At 41.8% G+C, this 22,996-nt stretch overlaps 1 protein-coding gene across 1 annotated transcript; it reads left to right on the top strand.

Annotated features, from left to right (window-relative positions):
- Positions 1 to 322: 322 nt before the first annotated feature.
- On the top strand, positions 323 to 22,314 carry herpud1 (homocysteine-inducible, endoplasmic reticulum stress-inducible, ubiquitin-like domain member 1). The gene is made up of 8 exons (XM_086109385.1): positions 323 to 684; positions 8,048 to 8,125; positions 15,557 to 15,634; positions 16,169 to 16,350; positions 16,856 to 16,966; positions 18,063 to 18,437; positions 20,609 to 20,726; positions 20,815 to 22,314. Exons 1-8 carry the CDS (start codon positions 532 to 534, stop codon positions 20,998 to 21,000), a joined length of 1,281 nt encoding a protein of 426 aa, XP_085965511.1. The 5' UTR covers positions 323 to 531; the 3' UTR covers positions 21,001 to 22,314.
- The last annotated feature ends 682 nt before the right edge of the window (positions 22,315 to 22,996 follow it).

Below are 22,996 nucleotides of genomic sequence, written 5' to 3'. Positions count from 1 at the left end.
CACTCACTCTTTGAGTTTCCACATGAACAGCACTTTCCGGGGATGTTATAGTTCCCCAGCCTTTACTGTAAACCTTTGGTTGCTAAGAGAACTGAAAATCACTCAAAAATCATTTTCCTCGATCACCTGAGGCTTCTTTAATACAGCACATATAATTATCACACGAAATGGCATTGCAGTTCAAAAGCTGATTTAAAAATTCAGTTTAAATAAATAGACGATCTTTTTTTTCAAGTAGGATATGCGCATGCTCAGTACACGTGAGTTTCTGAGACTCCACGTCGGAACGCGAGCAAGATTTGACCAATCAGGAGCGGCCACACTGTTTGTTTGGAAACAACATTCCGTCTCGGCGCAGTTTCGACAGCATATGAACAGCGCCTTTGTAAAAGGCTAGCTGTTTCGATCTTGACGTCAAAAATATATCTCATTGGTTCATTTTTGATGACCGTAAAATTGTTTTTTTGCACATACTGTGCTGCGAGATAGAGTTATCACCGAAACGTGACACCAAACGTGAGAAGTGGAAAAATGGACACGGAGGGCTCTCGACCGAAGACCATCGCGATTCTCATCAAAACACCCAGCCAGGCCGTGGAGGACCAAACAATCGAAGGAGTCCATCTGAACTGGACGGTGAAAGACCTCAAGACACATCTGTCGGCAGTATATCCAACTAAAGTGGTGAGTGTTTTGAGGCGTTGGCTAATGTTAGCGGAACCAGCTAGCCCAGTGTTGGAATGTCAAGACGAGCTGCCTGGTTGGCTCGGTCACGTGACGGACGCTTCTGAACAACTGTTAAAACTGCAATATGCAGCTTCTCCATTTCCAGCTCGCATACTTCAATGACTTCCATAATAAGGGCCGTTGTTCATTGCTACAAAATAAACAAGACGCAATGTATATTCCTATGAACACAACCCTGTTTGTATTTGGAATAGAGTGTCGTGTTTTTTGTTCATCAACTGCAAAATAAATTCAGCACAGATGAATATGTATGTCTAACCAAATACTGGAATTTGTGCAGTGTCTTGCATCATAATTTATGCACCGAGCAGCAACATTCTGACCTTTAATACCCCTCGGATACCTCCATCAAAACCGAGCGTTATATTCGACGGCAGATTTTTTTAAAATTCAAAGCAAATTTAAAAAAAAACGAAAGAAATATATATATTGGAGAAAGAAATCAGAATCTACAAGTCATTCAAACGTAGGTACAAACCCAATCCCATTGAAGTTGGGAGCTTGTGTTCATTTTAAATAAAAACAGAATACAATGATTTGCAAATCATTTTGAAACCACTCTCCAAAGATAAGATATTTAACGTTCAAACCATTACACTGAATTGTTTTTAGAAAATCATCATTAATTTTGAATTTTATAGCTGCAACACGTTTCAAAAAAGCTGAGACAGATGGCAAAAAGGAATGAGAAAGTTGAAAATCCTCAAGCCATTTAACGACAATGTTCCTTAATTGAAGAATTTAGGGATTTCATAATCTCCGATCCATAGTATTATCAAAATCTGGAAAAATCACTGCATGAAAAACAACAGTAAATGCCCGTTAAATTCGATTCCTCAGGCGGCACTGCACCATAACCGACATTAAGGTGTAAGAATGTCACCACTTGGGCTCAGGAACACTTCTGAAAACCAGTGTCAGTAAATCTGGTTCAGCGCTACATCCATAAGTATAACTTAAAACTGTACTTTGCAAAGCAAAAGCCATTCATCAACCACACCCTGAAAACCATGACCCTGTCGCAGCTTTTCTTGGAATATGTTGCAGCTATAAAATTCAAAGTTCCTCATTATTTGCTAAAAAAAAAAAACAAATCAAGTTTATCAGTTTGGACATAAAATATCTCACCTTTGGAGTGTATTCAATTGAATATAGATTACAAATCATTGTTTTCTGTTTTTATTTATGTTTCACACATCATCTCAACTTCATTGGAATTGGCTTAATAAAAGCACATATGCAAATTTTTCTCCACTGTGGGACAAATAGAGGTTTTCTTGTCTTCTTATCTTATGAAGTCATTGCATCATACTCCCTCGAACTGACCACTGAGTTGAACAGAATCAATTCATACCACTTTCAAATCAAACTGTCTTTAAATTGCTTTGCACCCCATGTATGGAAAACCGTATCAAATCATCTTTTGTGAAGACGCACACCCCTGAAAGCTTGTATTGGATTTCATTATACAATATAAGACAATACAATACATGCTGATTTATATAACGCTTTCACAACAGCGGCAGCTGTAACAAAGCACTTAACAAAACAGTTAACATAAAGTAAAATAATAAACACAATACATAACATAAAACACGTACAGTCGTGCAGTCCTAACCACTTTTCCGTCACACGCTTTGTTGTTTGAAGCAGTTTGAGATGAAAGAGGAGAGAATCAAAGTGTCTTTTAACCAGTGGATCAGAGACGTCATGCTCAAAATGTGCACACCTCGGCTACAAGCTAAGTTTCAAAGTCAAGAAGAAGCTGTAGCATCCATTGACGAAAAGAGATTGGTTCACTTCTCCTGTCCCATGGAAATCCATTTCATTTCCAAGCGGCGACTCTCGGTTCCAAATACGCATCCGGGCTCTGCGCCAACGCTCCTCTCTCCTCATCCTCAACTTCAGCAGCCATCCATCCAGCCGCACTAACGCCGACTGTCCAACAGCGCCGACATAGCCACTGAACAAAACGGGGTTGTGAAAAATGCTGCCCATTACAGGCGCAAAAAACACAAGCGCCCAGGTCTGTCCAGCACCGACAGTCAATGGCGCCGACATTCCTCCCAATCAAAATCTGTGCTGGTACAGGCATGCTGCCGAGAAGGCGCAACCACCAAGGACAGATACTTCTCCTTTGACGAATGTCGTGGCCAAAAAACGCTGAAAACAGTGCATATCAGGTCCACACGATGAAACAACATGTGACAAAACAAAAAGAACAAAAAAGCAAGGCTCTTGAAGAGCACTTGCCGAAGGCTGCCTACTCGGACGCCATCTTGGAAAAAAAAATCAACGCTTGCAACAAGCTGTGTCTAAAATCTGGACCAAGTACAAACAGCATGGGAAAGTTGTTAAAGGCAAGCATACTGGTAGACAAAGGAAGATTTAAAAATGTCAAAACAGCAAACTCAAGCAACATGTCTTAAAAACAGAAAAGGCAAAGCAAAACAAATGAGAAACCACTGGGAGGAAACAGGAGTTAGTGTCTATGACCGAACTGTAATCCACCATCTGCAATATAAACAGCATAAACAACAACATAAACAATGGCGCTTGTGGCTATTGTGGGTAGAGTGAGGTAGTGCATTGTATACACGTCATCATCAAATCAGTTTGTTCAGTCTGTCAAGTGGGTTGGCTGCAGGGATTTTGAAGGTCCAGCAGGTGGCAGTGGTCAGCGACACAGTATCAGTACAGTATCAACACAGTGTGTCATTGTGTCGACACGCCTCATGAGGCCTCATGGACCCATCACTACAAAGCGGTGAACAAGAGCAATAGTCTGACGAAGGAGACAGGTGGTCGGTGTCTTAAGTAGGCAGCACAGATTGCCTGATTCAGCACAGGTGCACCGCTGGAAGGTGACGCCCCACACTCCAGCTGGTGCTGAAACACTCAAAACAAAGACAAAGCAAACCTTGACACCTATGTTATACGTCCCTGCTATTTTCAGCCATTTTTATCATCCATAAAGTTTTGAACAATGATAATTATATACTGTACCATGCAAAAACCACCATGAAATTTGTTTTTTTTTTTTTAACTATTCTATCGTGATCGTAACTAGAATGTCACTCAGAAGAATGAAGATCTCTATTAAGTCTGGACTGTTCACAAAAATTTACTTCACTTCGAGACACTTTATTTACAAGTCCTCTTTTATTGTTTAATGTGAATGTTTGTTATGATGGTGTGATATACTGAAGTCTTGTTTTACGACACCTTTGCCATATTGTCATGTTTTTAACTGTGAACTACAGGTACTGACCTTTCCTTTTTTTAATTTGATTATCACAACCATGCAACAAAAATCTATTTGCAAAGAAAATGTGAGCCGACTTAAACAATAAAAAAGCTTCACCTACATTTAACAAAGGCTAATTCATGCAGATACATGCTGTACATTTACGTAATTTCGAATTTAATGGACACACTTGGATAAGCAATTTAGTTATTTATTTTAAAATTTTGTAGTCATATTAAAAGGACAATGAATAGTGCGAGAAAATTCACACTGAGTTTACATGAAACGTCCAGAAAAGACTCAGCAGACAACATGAAGTTAGATATTGTGACTGAAAAACTGAATCCCTGAATTGTTTGCAATAGACTAGGGATCGGGATCTGTTTGACTAAGAGAGTCATGAAAGCAAAATATTTGGACATGTATTTCGGTGAGAACCATATATATATACAGTATATATATACAATACAATACACTCGCACTGCTAGTCGTTTCTCTGATGCCTTTAATAACCTTTGCGTACCCTCGTCTAACACAGAGGAACTCAGCTCTTGGTTCAACTCATCATGCCGTGCCATCCTGGATTTGATGGCTCCTTCAAAAACTGTGCTCCCAAAACCTAAACCCGAGCCATGGTTTAACGACATTACCCGCGCAGCTAGGCAGGGGTCTCGCAAAGCCGAACGCAAGTGGAAAAAAGACAAATTGCATGTCTCTTATCAAATTTGGAAAGACTGCTGGCGTAACTACCAGCTCACAGTGAAAGAGGCCAAAAGAGAATAACCGCCACAACCCATGCGCACTATTTAAAACGATAGATTCTGTACTCAAACCCCCTCTGCCTACTTGCTCGGATTCTTCACCCGAAATGTGCAACAGATTCCTTCAGTTTTTCATTGATAAGGTCTCTACAGCTAGGACTCCGGTCTCAAATACCGCATCTGACCCCTCTGTCCATGTTCCATGTTCAGCTGTGCTAAATTCTTTTGAAACTGTGTCCTTGACGCTTTTGGAGGATGTAGTTCGCCAGACGAAGCCATCTGGCTCCCCTTGTGACTCTCTTCCCCCGCACTTCTTTCAGGAGGTTCTCCCGAGTGTTGGCGCATCGCTCTTACATATCATCAACAGCAGCCTCTCTTCTGGTATAGTTCCCCAACAGTTTAAACATGCTGTGATCCAACCCTTGATCAAGAAACCTGGTCTTGATCCAGATGTGCTGTCAAGTTTCAGGCCCATTTCCAAACTGCCTTTCATTTCCAAAATTCTGGAAAAAGTGGTGCACATGCAGTTGAAATTTTTCTTGGATGAACATAACATCTTGCAGGTCTTCCAGTCAGGTTTCAAGACAAGCACGGAGTAGCCCTGTTACGTGATTCTAATGACATCCTCCTGGCAAATGACGCTGGAGACCACGTGTGTCTAGTTTTATTGGACTTAACTGTAGTATTTGATACTGTGGATCACAGTATTCTGCTGACTCGTTTGCAGCACTTGGTGGGCATTGGCGGCAGTGCTCTTGAGTGGTTTAGGTCCTATTTAGCTGACAGAACCTTTTGTGTCAGCCTTGGCTGCTCTGAGTCACGCACTGCTCCTCTGTCATGTGGTGTTCCACAGGGCTCAATTCTGGGGCCTCTGCTGTTCTCGCTGTATCTGCTCCCATTGGGTTCCATCTTAAGGAAACATGGTATTCCCTTCCACTGCTATGCAGATGTCTGCCAGATCTATGTCCCACTGAGCAAGAAAGACGCCTTCTCATTAAGGCCACTCCTATCCTGTCTGGAAGAAATCAAAACCTGGATAATAATAATAATAATACATTTTATTTATAAGCGCCTTTCAAGACACCCAAGGACACTTTACAATAACAAAAAACACAAAACAATATGGGTTGAGCAGATGGCACAAAATGTCTTGAAATTCAATGAAAAAAAGACAGAGGTGATATTATTTGGTCCCAGTGGCCTTTGTACATCCCATCCTGTAGACTTGGGCCCCCTGTCTCCTTATCTTAAGTCAACAGTCTCAAACTTGGGCCTTAAACTGGACAGTGATTTCAAACTTGATCGGCAAATTGGTGCCGTTGTTAAATCCAGCTTCTTTCACCTTAGACAGCTGGCCAAAATAAAACCTCTCCTCTCACATGAACACTTTGAGACAGTAATTCATGCCTTTGTCCCATCCCGGCTCGATTACTGCAATGCCCTTTACTTTGGAGTCCGCCAGTCCTCCATTAAGCGCCTTCAGCTGGTCCAGAATGCCGCTGCTCGCCTCTTGACTGGTACTCGTAAGAGGGAGCACATAACTCCTACTCTGGCATCCCTTCACTGGCTCCCCATACATTTTGGAGTTATTTTCAAGATCCTCTTATTTGTTTTCAAATCTCTGAATAATCTCGCGCCACCTTACCTCTCTGAGCTCATCCTCAGGTTTGTGGACCAGACATTATTAGAAGTACCAAGAACTAAACTGAGGCTCAGAGGGGATCGAGCCTTTTCTGTTGCTGGTCCCTCTCTCTGGAATGACCTCCCACTGAACGTTCGGCAAGCCTCCTCGCTGCCCATCTTCAAAACCCTCCTCAAAACTCACTTGTATTCTTTGGCATTCGACTCAACATGACTTAGATTTGTTCTTGGTTTTACTGTTTGGTGCTTTCTACCGCCTTTGTTACCGATTTGTCTTACTGTTTATTGTTTATGTTAAATTGCTCCATGTACAGCACTTTGTGTGCAGCGATGGCTGTTTGAAAGTGCTCTATAAATACACTTGACTTGACTTGGCAATACAATACAATACATGCTGATTTATATAGCGCTAACAAAACAGTTAACATAAAGTAAAATAATAAACACAACACAGAACATAAAACACGGACAGTCGTGCAGTCCTAACCACTTTTCCGTCACAAGCTTTGTTGTTGGAAGCAGTTTGAGATGAAAGAGGAGAGAATCAAAGTGTCCTTTAACCAGTGGATCAGAGACGTCATGCTCAAAATGTGCACACGTTGGCCACAAGCTAAGTTTCAAAGTCAACAAGAAGCTGTAGCATCCATTGAGGAAAAAAGAGATTGGTTCACTTCTCCTGTCCCATGGAAATCCATTTCAATTCCAAGCGGCGACTCTCAGTTCCAAATACGCATCGGCGCTCTGCGCCAACGCTCCTCTCTCCTCATCCTCAACTTCAGCAGCCATCCATCCAGCCGCACTAACGCCGACTGTCCAACAGCGCTGACATAGCCACTGAACAAAACGGGGTTGTGAAAAATGCTGCCCATTACAGGCGCAAAAAACACAAGCACCCCAGGTCTGTCCAGCACCGACAGTCAATGGCGCCGACATTCCTCCCAATCAAAATCTGTGCTGGTATAGGCGTGCTGCCGAGAAGGCGCAACCTCCAAGCACAGATACTTCTCTTTTGACGAATGTCGTGGCCAAAAAACACTGAAAACAGTCCATATCAGGTCCACACGATGAAACAACAAACAACATGTGACAAAACAAAAAGACAAAAACAACAAAAAAGCAAGGCTCTTGAAGAGCACTTGCCGAATGTTGCCTACTCGCGCGCCATCTTGGGAAAAAAAAAATCATTACACTTTGCAAGTGGTCCAGTGCTGTGGCTGGTGAGTGTATAGGGTTTAATCTGCTGTGAAGTCAAGTTAATGCTCTGGGCCGACAGCAATAACATGATCATTCTTCTTTTCTTTTTTTTTTTTAAACGAGTCATGTCTCTTTACTTGCCACAGCAAAACTGACTGTTGCAAGCTGCAAGCCACTCCCTTTTAACTTTTCATATTCAACATTTAGTTACAAGAATAGTGCAAAACAAAAAGAGGATGTATAAGATTGAAATTACAACATACTCAAAGGATTGGAGTAATGTTGCTCTCAAGGGTGTGGTCTTGGATTTGCTCCATATGGAAAGTGCCTGGAGATTAGTGCTATGTAAACAAGTGCTATGTAAACAAAATGGATGGAAGGAACTTCTACTTAGGTAGTTGTACGATAAAGTCCAAACCGACTGTGTCATTGTTTTCTTTGTATTTGTTCTCATCAGGCTGAGAGCGACCAGAGACTCATCTATGCTGGCAAACTTCTACCTGACCATCTTCACATTAGAGACCTCTTCAAACAGGTGTGTTTGTGTGTGTGTGTGTGTGTGTGTGTGTGTGTGTGTGTGTGTGTGTGTGTGTGTGTGTGTGTGTGTGTATATACACACACACATATGTCTGAGTTAGTATTTGTCTGTCTGCCCATGCTGCTTTAAGGTATGGTTCACCAATGTGGGAAGTAAACAACACAAGGGTAACTATGGAAAATTCAGTTCGCGATATCATACAGAATTTACTTACAAGTGGATCATTTAGGGTTGGGCGATATGGCTGAAAAAATTATCACGATATATGCAGGGTTCTAAATTAACACCCGCCAACCTGACAATTGCGGGTTAAAATTCCTTTTGGCAGGTGCTGATAAAAACTTACCAGCCAGTTTGATCGGTGATGTCAAACTCATTTTTGTCACAGGCTAGTATGTAGTTAGTTTCCCTCAGAGGATTATTATGAATGTGAAACCCTTTCCATGTTTAATCACCCCCTTGTAATATTACATATAAAGTATGGAATTAATGTGTAACTAGTTTTAATATCAAAAGTCAGGAATAGTAGTTTGTTTAACCGTTTGTTCAAAAGCTTCTGTTATAACATAAGAAAATGCTTGCAAAATTGTAACATTTTTTTATTACATATAGCAATTTGACATTTTTGGTACATATTTTAGCAAGCATCATGGAAGTTGACCTTGATTTTCTTTCTCAGGCCACATGAAATGACGTGGTGGGCCAGATCTGGCCCCCCGGGCCTCGAGTTTGACACGTGTGTTAGGCAATTGTGTCAATCAGATATACCGGTACTTTGAGTTTGGTCTCAAATCTCAAGAATCGATTGGAACCAGGACTATTCTCCCAGAATCGTTTGCATTTCAAACGTTTTTTATATTTCAAAATCCCCGTTAGGTGCCTCGTCCACTGGCCAGAGGTAGCACTTGCTGAGACCAACGAAAAGTGCACGCATGTCGCACAGATGCACCCGGTACTAAACATAAGCATGGCTTAAATTGGTTAAACTGAATAAATAGTCGCCTCAGTGCAACAGGTAAAACAAGATAATATTGTGCAAAGGCGATTGATGTATAAGTTAATGGAGTGGCGTTCCTCCCGCTCCAAGCCTTTAACCTACACCACACTGAACTTCAGTGTCTTAATCGAGTGAGTTAAACAATAAAGTATGTCTATTGCCCACAGTGACGCTCTCGAACGAGGAGCTTAACGGCAAAATTCACAGCAGGCATTTGATCATTGAATCGACCAATAAATGTCCTGGTTCAATTTGAGCTGGTGTTTACACAGTCGTCTTCATCATGCTGTTCACATTTTGACATCATGACACCAAGACCACTCTAACAATGGAGCAACAGTACCTTACCATTGTGATGCCTCAAACAGGACGTTCTCAGACAGAAGTGGCCACTGAGCTCAGAGTGTCATGGGGTGTCATCAGCAGATTGTAACAGATATACCGAGAGAGTTGAAGAGTCGCAGAAAGATGTAAAAGTGGACGTCCGTTGGCCACATCCCATGCTGATGACAGCTACATTGTGAAAAATGCCCCGAGAACCGGATGTTGAGTGCCAATCAACTCCAGGCACATTTAAGGGAGGTGAAAGGCTCCCGAGTGTCACATCAGACCATTCGAAAGCGTTTACATCAGCGTGGTCTGAGTGCTGCGAGGGTACCTGACCACACCACCTGGCATAGGCGTCATCATCTTGCATGGGCCATGGAGCATTTACGCTGGACCATTATGTGGGCCAGTGTTCTCTGATGAAGGTTGATTCAAGTTCAGCAGAAATGATGGTTGCTAATGATGTTAGAGAAGTTGAGGAGAGCGCTAGGTATCAGTCACTCTTCTCACCATATGAGCTTTTGGTGGTGGCGGTATCACAATGTGGGCAGGTGTGTCCAGTCGGTACAGAAATGCCCCATGCCTTGTGAATGGCACAGTGACAAGCCCGTACTACCTGAATAACATTATTAATCCCGTGATTGTGCCACCAAAAGAACAACACGGGCCTAATTTCATTTTAATGGAGGTCGCATAATCAGGGAACATCTGTTGGGAGACTGGTGTACCTCAAATGGAATGGCCTGCACTTTCTCCAGACCTGGATCCTATTGAAAACCTGCAAGATCAGCGGAGTCACTGTGCAGAGCAGGGGTGTCAAACTCATTTTTGTCACGGGCCACATTGTAGTTACGGTTTCCCTTGGAGGGCCATTATGGCGGTGAATTTTGTGAAACCATATAAATGTTTAATCACCTCCACATTTAACATACACAGTGCACAACAAATTGATGGATAACTAGTTTTAAAATCAGAAGTCAAGAATAATGACTTGTTTCAACATTTTGTTTTACTGTTTATTGTATATGTTAAATTGCTCCATGTACAGCACTTTGTATGCAGCGATGGCTGTTTGAAAGTGCTCTATAAATACAGTTGACTTGACTTGTTTACATGAATATAAAAGAATCAGAATCATATTTATTGGCCAAGTATGTAGAACACAAGGAATTTGTCTCTGGTATAACACGCTGCATTAGTATCATCATAAACAAGGACATGACAGATAGGTATGAAAGGACATTTCGTAATGTAAGTGAACCGTACTGCGGTGGTACCACCCAGTGACAACTGTGAGACAATGTGCAAAGTATCAAGCAGAGCTAAAGTGATCAGTGGTATAATACAATACTATGACAGTTGTACAGTTGGTGCAGAAAGTCATTGAACCATTTTAGAGTGACCAGTAGCAGTATTAGTTGTACAAGAAGAGTGACTTTGTCAGTGACTGTTTAGGGAGTTAATGGCTAGAGGGAAGAAGCTGTCATTATGGATTACCGTATTGGCCCGAATATAAGGCGGTGTTTTTTGCATTGAAATAAGACTGAAAAGGTGGGGGTCATCTTATATTCGGGGTCTAGACATTATACCCATTCACGACGCTAGATGGCGCCAGATATCATTGAAGCGAATGCTGAACTTGACTCTCCAGACCAAAGTGACCCCCTGTCACGAAGAATAAAAATAAAAATAGCGGTAGCACGAAGAAGAAAAATGAAAAATAGCGGTAAGAAAGAAAAGAGAAGAAAATAATAGAAGAGATTACAGAAAATGGTGAAACGTAGCTACAATCTGGAGAAAAGTGGCTCGAAGATCAGCCAGGTTAACCGGCAGCTGAGGAGGAGTTATGATGTAATTTAAATTGGGCAGGTACTGGTGAGTACAACGCTTTGCTTGAATTGTTGCCACCTGACTGTGGTTTCCTCGATACCCCGAGGACATCAGGCCGTGGTGGAGGAACGGTGAGCATCTTTAAGAACAATTTCAAATGTAAACGGTGCACATTCACCACATCGGCCACCAGCTTTGAAGCAACCTTCTTTGAAGTCGGTCGTGTTTTCCCGGTGCTCTGTGCTGTCATTTACCGTCTTCCTAAATACAACAAAGACTTTTTAAGCGACTTTTCAACCTTTCTTGCGGAAATCAGGCTGAGATATGATCATATCCTCCTAATGGGGGATTTTAATATCCATGTGTGCTGTCCGGAAAAAACGCTAGCAAAGGACTTCTTAAGACTTATCGACTTTTAATTTCGTGCAGTATGTGACCAGCCCGACACATGAACAAGGTCATATTTTAGACCTTGTCCTTGCTTATGGTCTACCGGTGTCAAATCTGGAAGTCCTTGAAAATGGGATTTCTGATCACATGGCAGTTTTATTTGACGTAGTCTTATCGCATGCTGCTGTGAAATCTGCCACTCCTAGTTTTAAACGCCGAATTTTTAACCCTCGCACTGCTAGTCGTTTCTCGCCTTTAATAACCTTTGCGTACCCTCGTCTAACACAGAGGAACTCACCTCTTGGTTCAACTCATCATGCCGTACCATCCTGGATTTGGTGGCTCCTTCAAAAACTGTGCTCCCAAAACCTAAACCCGAGCCATGGTTTAACGACATTACCCGCGCAGCTAGGCAGGGGTGTCGCAAAGCCGAACGCAAGTGGAAAAATGACAAATTGCATGTCTCTTATCAAATTTGGAAAGACTGCTGGCGTAACTACCAGCTCACAGTAAAAGAGGCCAAAAGAGAATATCTGTCGGACCTTATTCAAGCTAACCGTCACAACCCACGCGCACTATTTAAAACGATAGATTCTGTACTCAAACCCCCTCTGCCTACTTGCTCGGATTCTTCACCCGAGATGTGCAACAGATTCCTTCAGTTTTTCATTGATAGGGTCTCTACAGCTAGGACTCTGGTCTCAAATACCGCATCTGACCCCTCTGTCCATGTTCCATGTTCAGCTGTGCTAAATTCTTTTGAAACTGTGTCCTTGGCGCTTTTGGAGGATGTAGTTCGCCAGACAAAGCCATCTGGCTCCCCTTGCGAATCTCTTCCCCCGCACTTCTTTCAGGAGGTTCTCCTGAGTGTTGGCGCATCAGTCTTGGATATCATCAACAGCAGCCTCTCTTCTGGTGTAGTTCCCCAACAGTTTAAACATGCTGTGGTCCAACCCTTGATCAAGAAACCTGGTCTTGATCCAGATGTGCTGTCAAGTTTCAGGCCCATTTCCAAACTGCCTTTCATTTCCAAAATTCTGGAGAAAGTGGTGCACATGCAGTTGAAATTTTTCTTGGATGAACATAACATCTTGGAGGTCTTCCAGTCAGGTTTCAAGACGATGCATAGCACGGAGTCAGCCCTGTTACGCGTTTCTAATGACATCCTCCTGGCAAATGACTCTGGAGACCACGTGTGTCTAGTTTTATTGGACTTAACTGCAGCATTTGATACAGTGGATCACAGTATTCTGCTGACTCGTTTGCAGCACTTGGTGGGCATTGGCGGCAGTGCTCTTGAGTGGTTTAGGTCCTATTTAGCTGACAGAACCTTCTGTGTCAGCCTTGGCTGCTCCGAGTCACGCACTGCTCCCCTGTCATGTGGTGTTCCACAGGGCTCAATTGTGGGGCCTCTGCTGTTCTCGCTGTATCTGCTCCCATTGGGTTCCATCTTAAGGAAACATGGTATTCCCTTCCACTGCTATGCAGATGACTGCCAGATCTATGTCCCACTGAGCAAGAAAGACGCCTTCTCATTAAGGCCACTCCTATCCTGTCTAGAAGAAATCAAAACCTGGATGGCACAAAATTTCTTGAGATTCAATGAAAAGAAGACAGAGGTGATATTGTTTGGTCCCAGTGGCCCTTGTACATCCCATCCTGTAGACGTGGGCCCTCTGTCTCCTTATCTTAAGTCAACAGTCTCAAACTTGGGCCTTAAACTGGACAGTGATTTCAAACTCGATCGGCAAATTGGTGCCGTTGTTAAATCCAGCTTCTTTCACCTTAGACAGCTGGCCAAAATAAAACCTCTCCTCTCACATAAACACTTTGAGACAGTAATTCATGCCTTTGTCACATCCCGGCTCGATTACTGCAATGCCCTTTACTTTGGAGTCAGCCAGTCCTCCATTAAGCGCCTTCAGCTGGTCCAGAATGCCGCTGCTCGCCTCTTGACTGGTACTCGTAAGAGGGAGCACATAACTCCTACTCTGGCATCCCTTCACTGGATCCCCATTCATTTTAGAGTTATTTTCAAGATCCTCTATTTGTTTTCAAATCTCTGAATAATCTCGCGCCACCTTACCTCTCTGAGCTCATCCGCCCCTACACACCTGCCCGGCGCCTCAGGTCTGTGGACCAGACTTTATTAGAAGTACCAAGAACTAAACTGAGGCTCAGAGGGGATCGAGCCTTTTCTGTTGCTGGTCCCTCTCTCTGGAATGACCTCCCACTGAACATTCGGCAAGTCTCCTCGCTGCCCATCTTCAAAACCCTCCTCAAAACTCACTTGTATTCTTTCGCATTCGACTCAGCATGACTTAGATTTGTTCTTGGTTTTACTGTTTGGTGCTTTCTACCGCCTTTATTACCGATTTGTCTTACTGTTTATTGTGCATGTTAAATTGCTCTATGTACAGCACTTTGTATGCAGCGATGGCTGTTTGAAAGTGCTCTATAAATACTGTTGACTTGACTTGACTTAAATTTCAAAAACCAGAATCCATTCATTTACGAATGTGATTGCACTTTAGTTTTGTTCAGATATTAAGATTTGAATGAGGCAAAACAACATGCTTTTTCTCTCAAATATATTATAATCATTTGTTTCAGATGTACTGGAATTATTTTCTGTATAAAAATTAATTTGGTGTTCAAAAACGTCTTTTTTCAAACTTGAGTCTTGAAAAAGAGGGGGTCGTCTTATAATCAGGGCCGTCTTATATTCTGGCCAATAAGGTGCATATGACAAATTGAAATTTTGGTTCCGACTTTAAGCATCATGGACCTTTCCATCCTCGATTTGCTTTCGCGGGCCACATAAAATGATGTGGCAGGCCAGATCTGGCCCCGGGCCTTGACTTTGACACCTGTGGTGTAGAGGCTTGAAACTTTGCACCGCAGAACCTCAATGACACGAAGGTTGCCCTTCAAGAAGAGTGGGATGCCATGCTTCAGCAGACAATAGGTCGACTAGTGAACAGCATGAGTCTTCTTTGAGAAGCTGTCATCGATGCTCTAAGGCAGATGACGAGTAATTGAGGCGCTGACATTTTTTGTTCTGGTGTACTCACCATTCTTGTTGACTTTTGTTTTGAATGAATTGTTTGAATGAGGAAATGTAATCAATGCATCCTTCTTCTCAAATGTCCTCCTTTCATGATATGACATCACTGCAGCGGGAACTTATTATATTTTCCATAAATTTCAGCTGAAAGCCAAATATAAAAAAAAAACAATGAATAGCTTTTTGTGAGTAGTGTAGAATGACTGAGGTGTGCTGGCATTCTTACTCTTTGGGGTATTTCGATGAAAGCATGTCAGATGTTAAGACGCCAACAAACTTTTTTAAATTACAGGATAAAATATGTGTACATTGTGTCGCCTTCAAACACTAGTAGCGTTGCCCTGCTTTTTCCATTGCACTTGAGCGAAATGAAATGTGTGTGTCTATCAATTTACTGCTCATGCTGACTGTAAGAGTGTAACACATTGCACATACATACGTAAGAAGTAGAAAGGTTTTCATATCATTTGCTTTTCATCGTCATTGTGGTCCATGAAGCCAGCATCAAAGGTGAGATATGATGCAGTTCGATGAATCCCTCTCTGACAAAAAAACAAAACAAAAACTAAGTGGGAAGATATCTGAGATGTTTGCTTTTGTTAATGTACTGCATCGTTTTGTGTAACTCGGCTCAACATGTTGTGACGACACTTTAAGCAACACAACAAGCCTCGAACTCTTTGATCCAATTGGTATTTCCAAAATAAAGGAAGGGAATGCAAAAGATGAATCTATGATGAAAGTGGAGACAAACTGAGCCTATTTTCTTTTTTTGGGGAGGGACACAGTTATCTAATGCCTCTCTTTGCTTTTTCAGACAGATACCATTCCCACACTGCATCTAGTCTTTGCTGTTAAAATGCAACCCGACGCACATCTGGGCGCAAGACCAAAGGTGAGAAGAGCAACATTGCACATGGTGTTGAATTGCTCAGGAAATGTGGCACTGACAGCTGCAGTGCGATGAAAAACTATTCGTCCGCTTTCTGAGATATATACTGTATATGAATATATACAGTATATATATATATATACATATATATTTGCTTTTTTGTCATACTTTCATTCCGATGGTTTTGGTATCCCACTAAGACAACACAAGAAATTCTAAAATGCTTTTTTTTTTTATCCCAAAAAGTGAAAAAGTAATTGGCCTCCTTTTTTGAGTTGTTTTTTTTTTTAAACCTTAAATTAAATTCCAGGCAACACCCAGACAACATCTTTGCCAGATTAAAAAAAAAAATCCTTCAACGTGATGTGAAAACGAAACTTGACCTGAAACGTAAGTGCTGTAAATAGTCAAACACATTGTCATTCAGGAAGTGTGTAAATACTTTGTCACGGCACTGCATGTCACCCAACATCTCCCGTTTGATATCAGATGATTGTCCTTTCTTTAGAAGTAGTGTCTTTTATTTGTATTCTTTAGGTGAAGGAACCAGGCCAGCCTCATCCCTCTAGTCCCAGGCCAGTGCCATCCTCTGCCTCATCCAGTAGCACAGCCGAGCTGAGACAGAGGAGGCAGATGTCTTCAACTTCAGCCGCCACTCCAGTCAACACGCACATGCCGGCTTCACCCGCAGGAGTTCCTGCATGGCCCGGTGCTAACGGGTAAGAAAAAAAAATGCAAAGGCTATTGTGTCAGTCAGTATTTTTGGATGCACGCTTGAGTTAAATATTCTGACTTTGAATTGTTTATGTCGTCTGAGTGGATTTCAAACTTTCCCGTAATCATTTTAATATTAAGCCATTAAACTGCATAATTGCTGACCAATAGTCTTGGTTTTACAGAATAATTACAGTACCGTATTTGTTTGACGACAATAATGTGACGTGCAGCAAGGTCTTTTTGAAAATCAACTCCAAGGGTCTATATTTAGAAACCGCAAAGGAAGCAGGTGTTGAAACATACCACTGACCCGATTTGCATCCTGTCAGGTTTGCCATCTTCGTCTTTACACGACTTGACAACTTGAGCCTTGTGTAACACAGATAATGTGTTTTTTTGCGTTAATACTTCTACCTCTGTGGTTAAAGCTCAACACGTATATGTGGCGGTGTTGGGCAGATGGTTCTGACTCAAGACTGTAATTGACTCCCTCATTTCGTCCTGCAGGACCGGAACACCCGAAATGGCTCAACCAACATTTCCAGCCTACTCTCTGTACAGCCCCCAACAACTTCTGTGGCTTCAACACGTCTATGCTCGACAATATTACATGCAATAGTGAGTTTATTTCCCTATCACTTCAAAGGGACTTTTCAGATGTCAGTGGTACATTCCCAGCAGTTTACTTTTGTAAATTCAGTGGGGGAAAAAAAACTTGAAAAGTTCACCACTGCCTTACTCCGGTGTCTCTTGTGTCGAGGAGACATGAGTGGTTTGGTGTGTGTTTATTTTTCATTCTGTCATCATTGATTCCACAGTGCATCCAGTCAGACTAATTGATGATAGACACCGACAGAAGCAAATGTTTAAGTCTGGCCAATTTCTGTGTTCTCCTCCAAACATGACAGATTTGCTCAAGATAATAGTTTAAAATATAAGTGCACAAAAAAAGGACAACCTTCAAAAATGTTTACAAACAAGTACTTTAAATATGAAAAATGAATCACAAATTTTCAATTTTATTGCATCATTCCAATATTTAATCCAACAACAAAAAGACATCTCCTTTTTATTCCTTTAGCACTTTTTTGCTCAATAAGGATGAGGAAGAGCTTGTTTTTGAACTAAGCAACATCTAAATCTAAACGTTATTGTTTTCCTAATTTTATAATGAGTCTTAACTTTGATTTCAGAAAGCAAAAATAAGTCTTATTAATAATGTTGCTCTTTTTTGCAAAACCGCAATTGCATTTATTGCCCCTCAACTCTACACAATGGCACAAATAGGGGAAAACTCAAGGAATAATAATGTGGAAGTAAGGCTTTATGATTTAAATGTCTGCTGATGCCTTCCATAATAATTGATGTTTTTTTTTAAGCTCCATAACTCCAAGGAATTTTGTTTCAAAAAGCTGTTTAATACTGACATTTCAAATTTCTTGCATGATACCTCTTTATTTTTTTTCTGACCCCAAAAACCATAAACGAGGCTATCTTGATTTTAGGAGATAATTTCTTCTCATGAAATCGCAACTTTAGAATTTCTAGCTCTATTCTGTCACACAATCGCTCTTTGGAAGTTTTGCCCGAACAAAGCAACTTTGTGTCATCTGCTTTTTCCAAAATCTTTAACACTGCAAATCATGAATGTATTGGAAAAGTAGTTATGGTAACTTTTTCGAGTTGTGCTGATACTCGTGTGTTCTCCTTACAGTCAAGCAGCCATGGTAGCAGCTGGCACCGGTCCCTCCATAGCCCCTGCAACTGTTGGCCACCACCCACCCGTACCCGCCCACCAGGTACCGGTGCCGGCACCCATCGCCAATCAGAACGCCATTGACAACCTGCAACCAGCAAACCAGAACCCTGCGCAGGATGGTGCGTTCATTGACCCAGGCGTTGCCAATCAGAACATGCAAATGAACGCTCAAGGGGGACCCGTAATGGAGGACGAGGAAGACATCGAGCGAGACTGGTTGGACTGGTTATACTCGGCGGCGAGGCTTGGTGTTCTGCTCATGATTGTGTACTTCAACTCCAACCTGAGTCGCTTCCTTCTGGTGATGGGCACCCTCTTCCTCATGTACCTGTGAGTCTACTCTGTTCACCTGACCTATGCGGGCAAACAAACACACACTCTGTTCCAATAATCCTAAATTGTGTGACATCTGTTAAATGTGATCACGTGATTTAACATTTTAATGTGAGAGTAGAGTAAGTCTACCCATGCTAAAGAACTCCCTTTCAGTAGTGTACCATCCCTGAGTGTGGCACACTGCCTAAAACGAGTCAATCAATCACGTCAGATGTGTACAAGCTTGGTGTTGTCTTTCCACAAGTTAGTTGCACTTTCAAGTCAAGTCAAGTACAACTTTATTGTCAAATATGCTGTATGTGCGACATACAGCACAGATGAAATTTCTTCCCTCTCACAACATACAACAAGAGGAGCCCCTGCCGTTGCCCGCGGCGCCATGAAACTTAAGCTCAGTTCCGTTCTTTGCAATTAATCTTTACGGATCATGATCACAATTTATTTTGAGATTCAAATAACACATTGAAGTTTTGAATAAGCACGACACTTATCACTTTATCATATTTATTTGATGTTATTTTCACAAGTCATGGACTTACTGAGCTAGGGGATTGCTTTTCACGGTTACTAATGAAGAAATGTGTGTTGGGAGGACAAAAAAAGTCATTTGTATCCTTGAATTTAGAGCAAAGGAAATGTCTTGAATCCTTAAACTGAATTTTGAATATAATTTGGACAACAAGAGAATGAATAAGTCAGAAATTTGGACAAGAATACACTAAAGTGGAGGCCTCATCTGTGTGGAGTTTGCATGTTCTCCCCAGGCCTGCGTGGGTTTTCTCCGGGTACTCGGGTTTCCTCCCCCATTCCAAAAACATGCATGGCAGGCAGATTGATCACTCTAAATTGTCCCTAGGTGTGAGTGAGGGCGTGCATGGTTGTTCGTCTCTGTGTGCCCTGCGATTGGCTGGCAACCGATTCAGGGTGTCCCCCGCTTACTGCCCGAAGACAGCTGGGATAGGCTCCAGCACCCCTCCCACGACCCTAGTGAGGATAAAGCGGTTTGGAAAATGAATGAATGAATAAAGCAATAGCAATTGAAAAATAATAATACTGTACCGGCTGTTCCTGCATGTTTTGGCCTCTTGGGGTCAGTGTGGTGCCATGCATGAATGAAGTACACGCTTTCAATGAGAACAGAAGAAAGTAGCGATTTCACTCAATTTAAAATGATTCTTTTCTCACAGATTGGGAAGAATTTGTGCCTTTGAGTAGCGTTATCGTACCCGTGTGCATGTGTTGCCACAGCGTTTGAGCGTGACAAATCGTAATGTGAAGGAATATTCAGAAGTCGATTTTGTCCTGTCAGCATTTGAATGGGATCCTCCTTTGACTTTAGCTCTCGTGACCGTTTTAAAAACGAAGCACGTTTTGTATTTAAATACACTTTTCGTGTAATTATTTTTGTCGTATGTTTAGTTTGACTCCAACTGTGATGTCATTAACGTGCTTAAAGGACGCTCGGGGACACGTACTCTACTCATGCATTGATGTCCCCATTTTGTTAGAATCAGTGAACCTGATTTGAAAAGGCACACTCATGTCTATAGAAGGCTAAAATATTTTCCAGTCAATTAAATAATGGACTCTAGATGAACAAAATCAACAAATGACTGCTTAAAATCCAAGTGTCACAGCAAAGGGATTTATCACACATTTGAGTTTTCCTCTTTTTAAATGCATTTGCGAATATAAAAATAAAGTTTGAACTTGTTCAAACTTCATGTACATGATTGAAAAAATATTTTGGCACAAAACTGCCCTGAAATGAATGACTTTATCGCACGCTCTATTTTGGCTAGAGCCATGTTATCATCGGTGGCTAATGATAGCAACCTTATTGTTGCCATGGCAAATGACAGTTGGGAAAAAGTCAGTGTGGCCAGGTGTCTTTATCTGCCTGTGCCAGTGTTATCATCACTTCTCACCGGCTTGATCACGTCCTGCAAATATTTGGTTTGTATTATGTAACCCAAGCCCACTTGTATCTACATACACGCAAATTCTCAAGGACGAATCACATCATCAGACATGTGGCTCATATACAGTAAATATATCTATATATAAATTGGGTTTTCCGTCTTTAGTAGAGTGTTCTTAGGAGGGCTTGAGAAAGTGACATAGTGGAGTCATTTTAAATAAGTTGTTGTTTCTTGTATGTGCAGTCATACCACAGGATGGTTCATCCTTAGAAGACGACAGCCGTTCCAAGAAGGACCCAACCGCCTGCAGCCCCCCGAAGTCCAGCACAACCAGGAAAATGAGAACAGAATCCCAAATCCTGTATGTAGACTACCACTGTTCATATTGACTTGATGATAAATTCACTCAGTCATTTCTTTTTTAAACCCTTGCCGTCATGTGTTCTTAGGATGCTGAGCCTGCTGAAGAACAGAGGGAAGTGTCTGCTGAAGCTGAAGGTTCAGATGAACGTGAGCCAACGCCGGCTGTGTTGGTACCTCCGCACAGGGTGTCTGTCATGTGGACAGCCTGGGTCTTTTTCAAAACCTTCTTCTCCTCGCTCATACCTGAGGCTCCTCGGGTTGTTGCCAACTGACCTGCTCGGACAGACCATCCCCAAGCTACTTGAGGCGCAGTTTGCCATGGAGTTGTTCTTATTCATAGTGGAAGCAAAACTGCCACGGTGACCAAAAAACAGCCGCATCATCTGCGCTGGTGTGAGAGACTGGGGCCGGCCCAGTGGGCAGGAGCAGTCCTGTAGCTCTCTAATAAAGGACAAGAATTGAAATTTAAAACCTAACCAAAATCCTGCGATGCTAAATAAATACGTCGATGACTATGAGGTGGGGGAGGCTGTCAACTGATTGTCTGACTGGTTGCCTCAAGGGCGCTTGTGAAGCTCCGAGCTGATGAATGATTTGGCCTGTGCAGAGTTTAATGCCTGTTAGCCTCTTCATCCCAAAAATAGACCCATGTGTCAAAATTAGATGGTTTAGAAAACCAAGCTTCACCTTCTATTTCATGTACTTTTGCTGCATGTTAAAATAAGCGAATGGGATTACGCCGTGTCTCATGTGTAAAGCAGAAAAATAAGGTTTTGGGTGGGGTGCGTGTTCATTTTATAACCTTGTTCAGCAACGATAGCCAAGAAGTTTAAAGTGACAGTTAAAACGACTGACTGGATACATACAGTATACATTGCTATGCATAAATTTATTTTACGCAATGAGAAGAAATACTGTAAGCGAAATCATCAATCCAGCAAGATTCACAGGAGAGCACATTGTACAAAGACTGCCTCTTTTTGCCCTCTGTAAATTCCATGTTGGCATGATGAAAATATTGTACATACCTTTATAACGCACTTTAATACGATATGCAAGCATCTTTACACCAGGGGGGTTATTGCCATAGTTGTTATTAAAACAATTATTTAAAATAGAAATGGTAGAGACTGAGATTCGACAGGTCTATTGGAATCTGTTTCAACACTTGTGAATATGGGGGGGTAAAAAAAGTAATTTACTTTTCAAATGACTTGAAAGCCCTCCAGATGGAGTTCCAACTCTTTCCAGCATTTTCCTCATCAGATCTTGTTGCTAATCACTTGTGATCATTGTTGACAGCGTGCTATAAGTGCTCCAAGGGTTGATAGTTCACTGTTACCAATGTTCATTTTCAGTAGTCTTTGGATGAAATGTGCTTTTCGTCCCCTGCAATTAAATCATTTGTATGTGGGGCAAACAGTGAGCCCCATTTGCTGGCTTTATAACCCTGGTGAGGGAGAAGATTTTCTGGCCTTGTCCACCATGGACAGTATAAATGAACATTTGCTCAATGACGTTAGATTGAGTTGATTTTGTATGTTGGAAATACTTGCAACAAGATGCAATAAACTTCCTAACTTAAACATTTTTGTGCTTGTTATTGATGGGCCTCAGTGTGATTGCATTTTTGAGTTCCCCAAAAGACTTCAAAGTTGTTTTTGACCCCAGGCTGAAATGAATGGATCTGGCATGTCAACACAACGGCGTGATAAATATTTACTCTTGAACAAGAGTTTGCTCTGTAGTTTTGAATAATAATAATAATAATAATAGATTTTATTTATAAGCGCCTTTAAAGACACCCAAGGACACTTTACAATAACAAAAAACACAAAACAATACGGGTTGAGCAGCGGCAGCCAAAACGCGCCAGCGTTCACTCAACCCGAAAGTCAGAAAGAAACAAGGGAGGGAGAGGGGGAGAAAAAAAAAACCCACGCTCGAACTACCCTCATTTGAGGATAATCTGAGTGAGGCAAAAAACTCCTGCACAAGCATATGACAGTTACAACAGGTCACAAGACATAAATAACTCGCGCATTAGTCAAATGCTCCCAGTGAAAACAGTGGAACATCCATGTGATTCAAAGGTGTGCCATGTCTGCAGGAGCCTCCATCGTATCCATTGGTCAGTGCAACAGTGGATAATAAGGTTTACTTTGTTTGGCAAATACTACTGAGTCCTCCAAGCCAGTGTTTTTCAAACTTTTTCGAGCCAAGGCACATTTCTTTCTTTGAAAAAAATCCCGCGGCACACCACCACCT

Source organism: Hippocampus guttulatus, chromosome 4 (genome assembly GCF_054856545.1).
Source record: "Hippocampus guttulatus isolate MCC_2025c chromosome 4, RoL_Hgut_1.0, whole genome shotgun sequence".
Classification (NCBI taxonomy): Eukaryota; Metazoa; Chordata; class Actinopteri; order Syngnathiformes; family Syngnathidae; genus Hippocampus; species Hippocampus guttulatus.
Note: the sequence above shows the minus strand (reverse complement) of the source record. Positions and strands in the feature narration are given on the sequence as shown.

Coding starts and splice junctions, on each gene's coding strand:
- herpud1 (XM_086109385.1), top strand. CDS start 532: ATGGACACGGAGGGCTCTCGACCGAAGACCATCGCGATTCTCATCAAA. Junction 685..8,047: donor CAGTATATCCAACTAAAGTG/GTGAGTGTTTTG, acceptor TGTTCTCATCAG/GCTGAGAGCGACCAGAGACT. Junction 8,126..15,556: donor TTAGAGACCTCTTCAAACAG/GTGTGTTTGTGT, acceptor TTGCTTTTTCAG/ACAGATACCATTCCCACACT.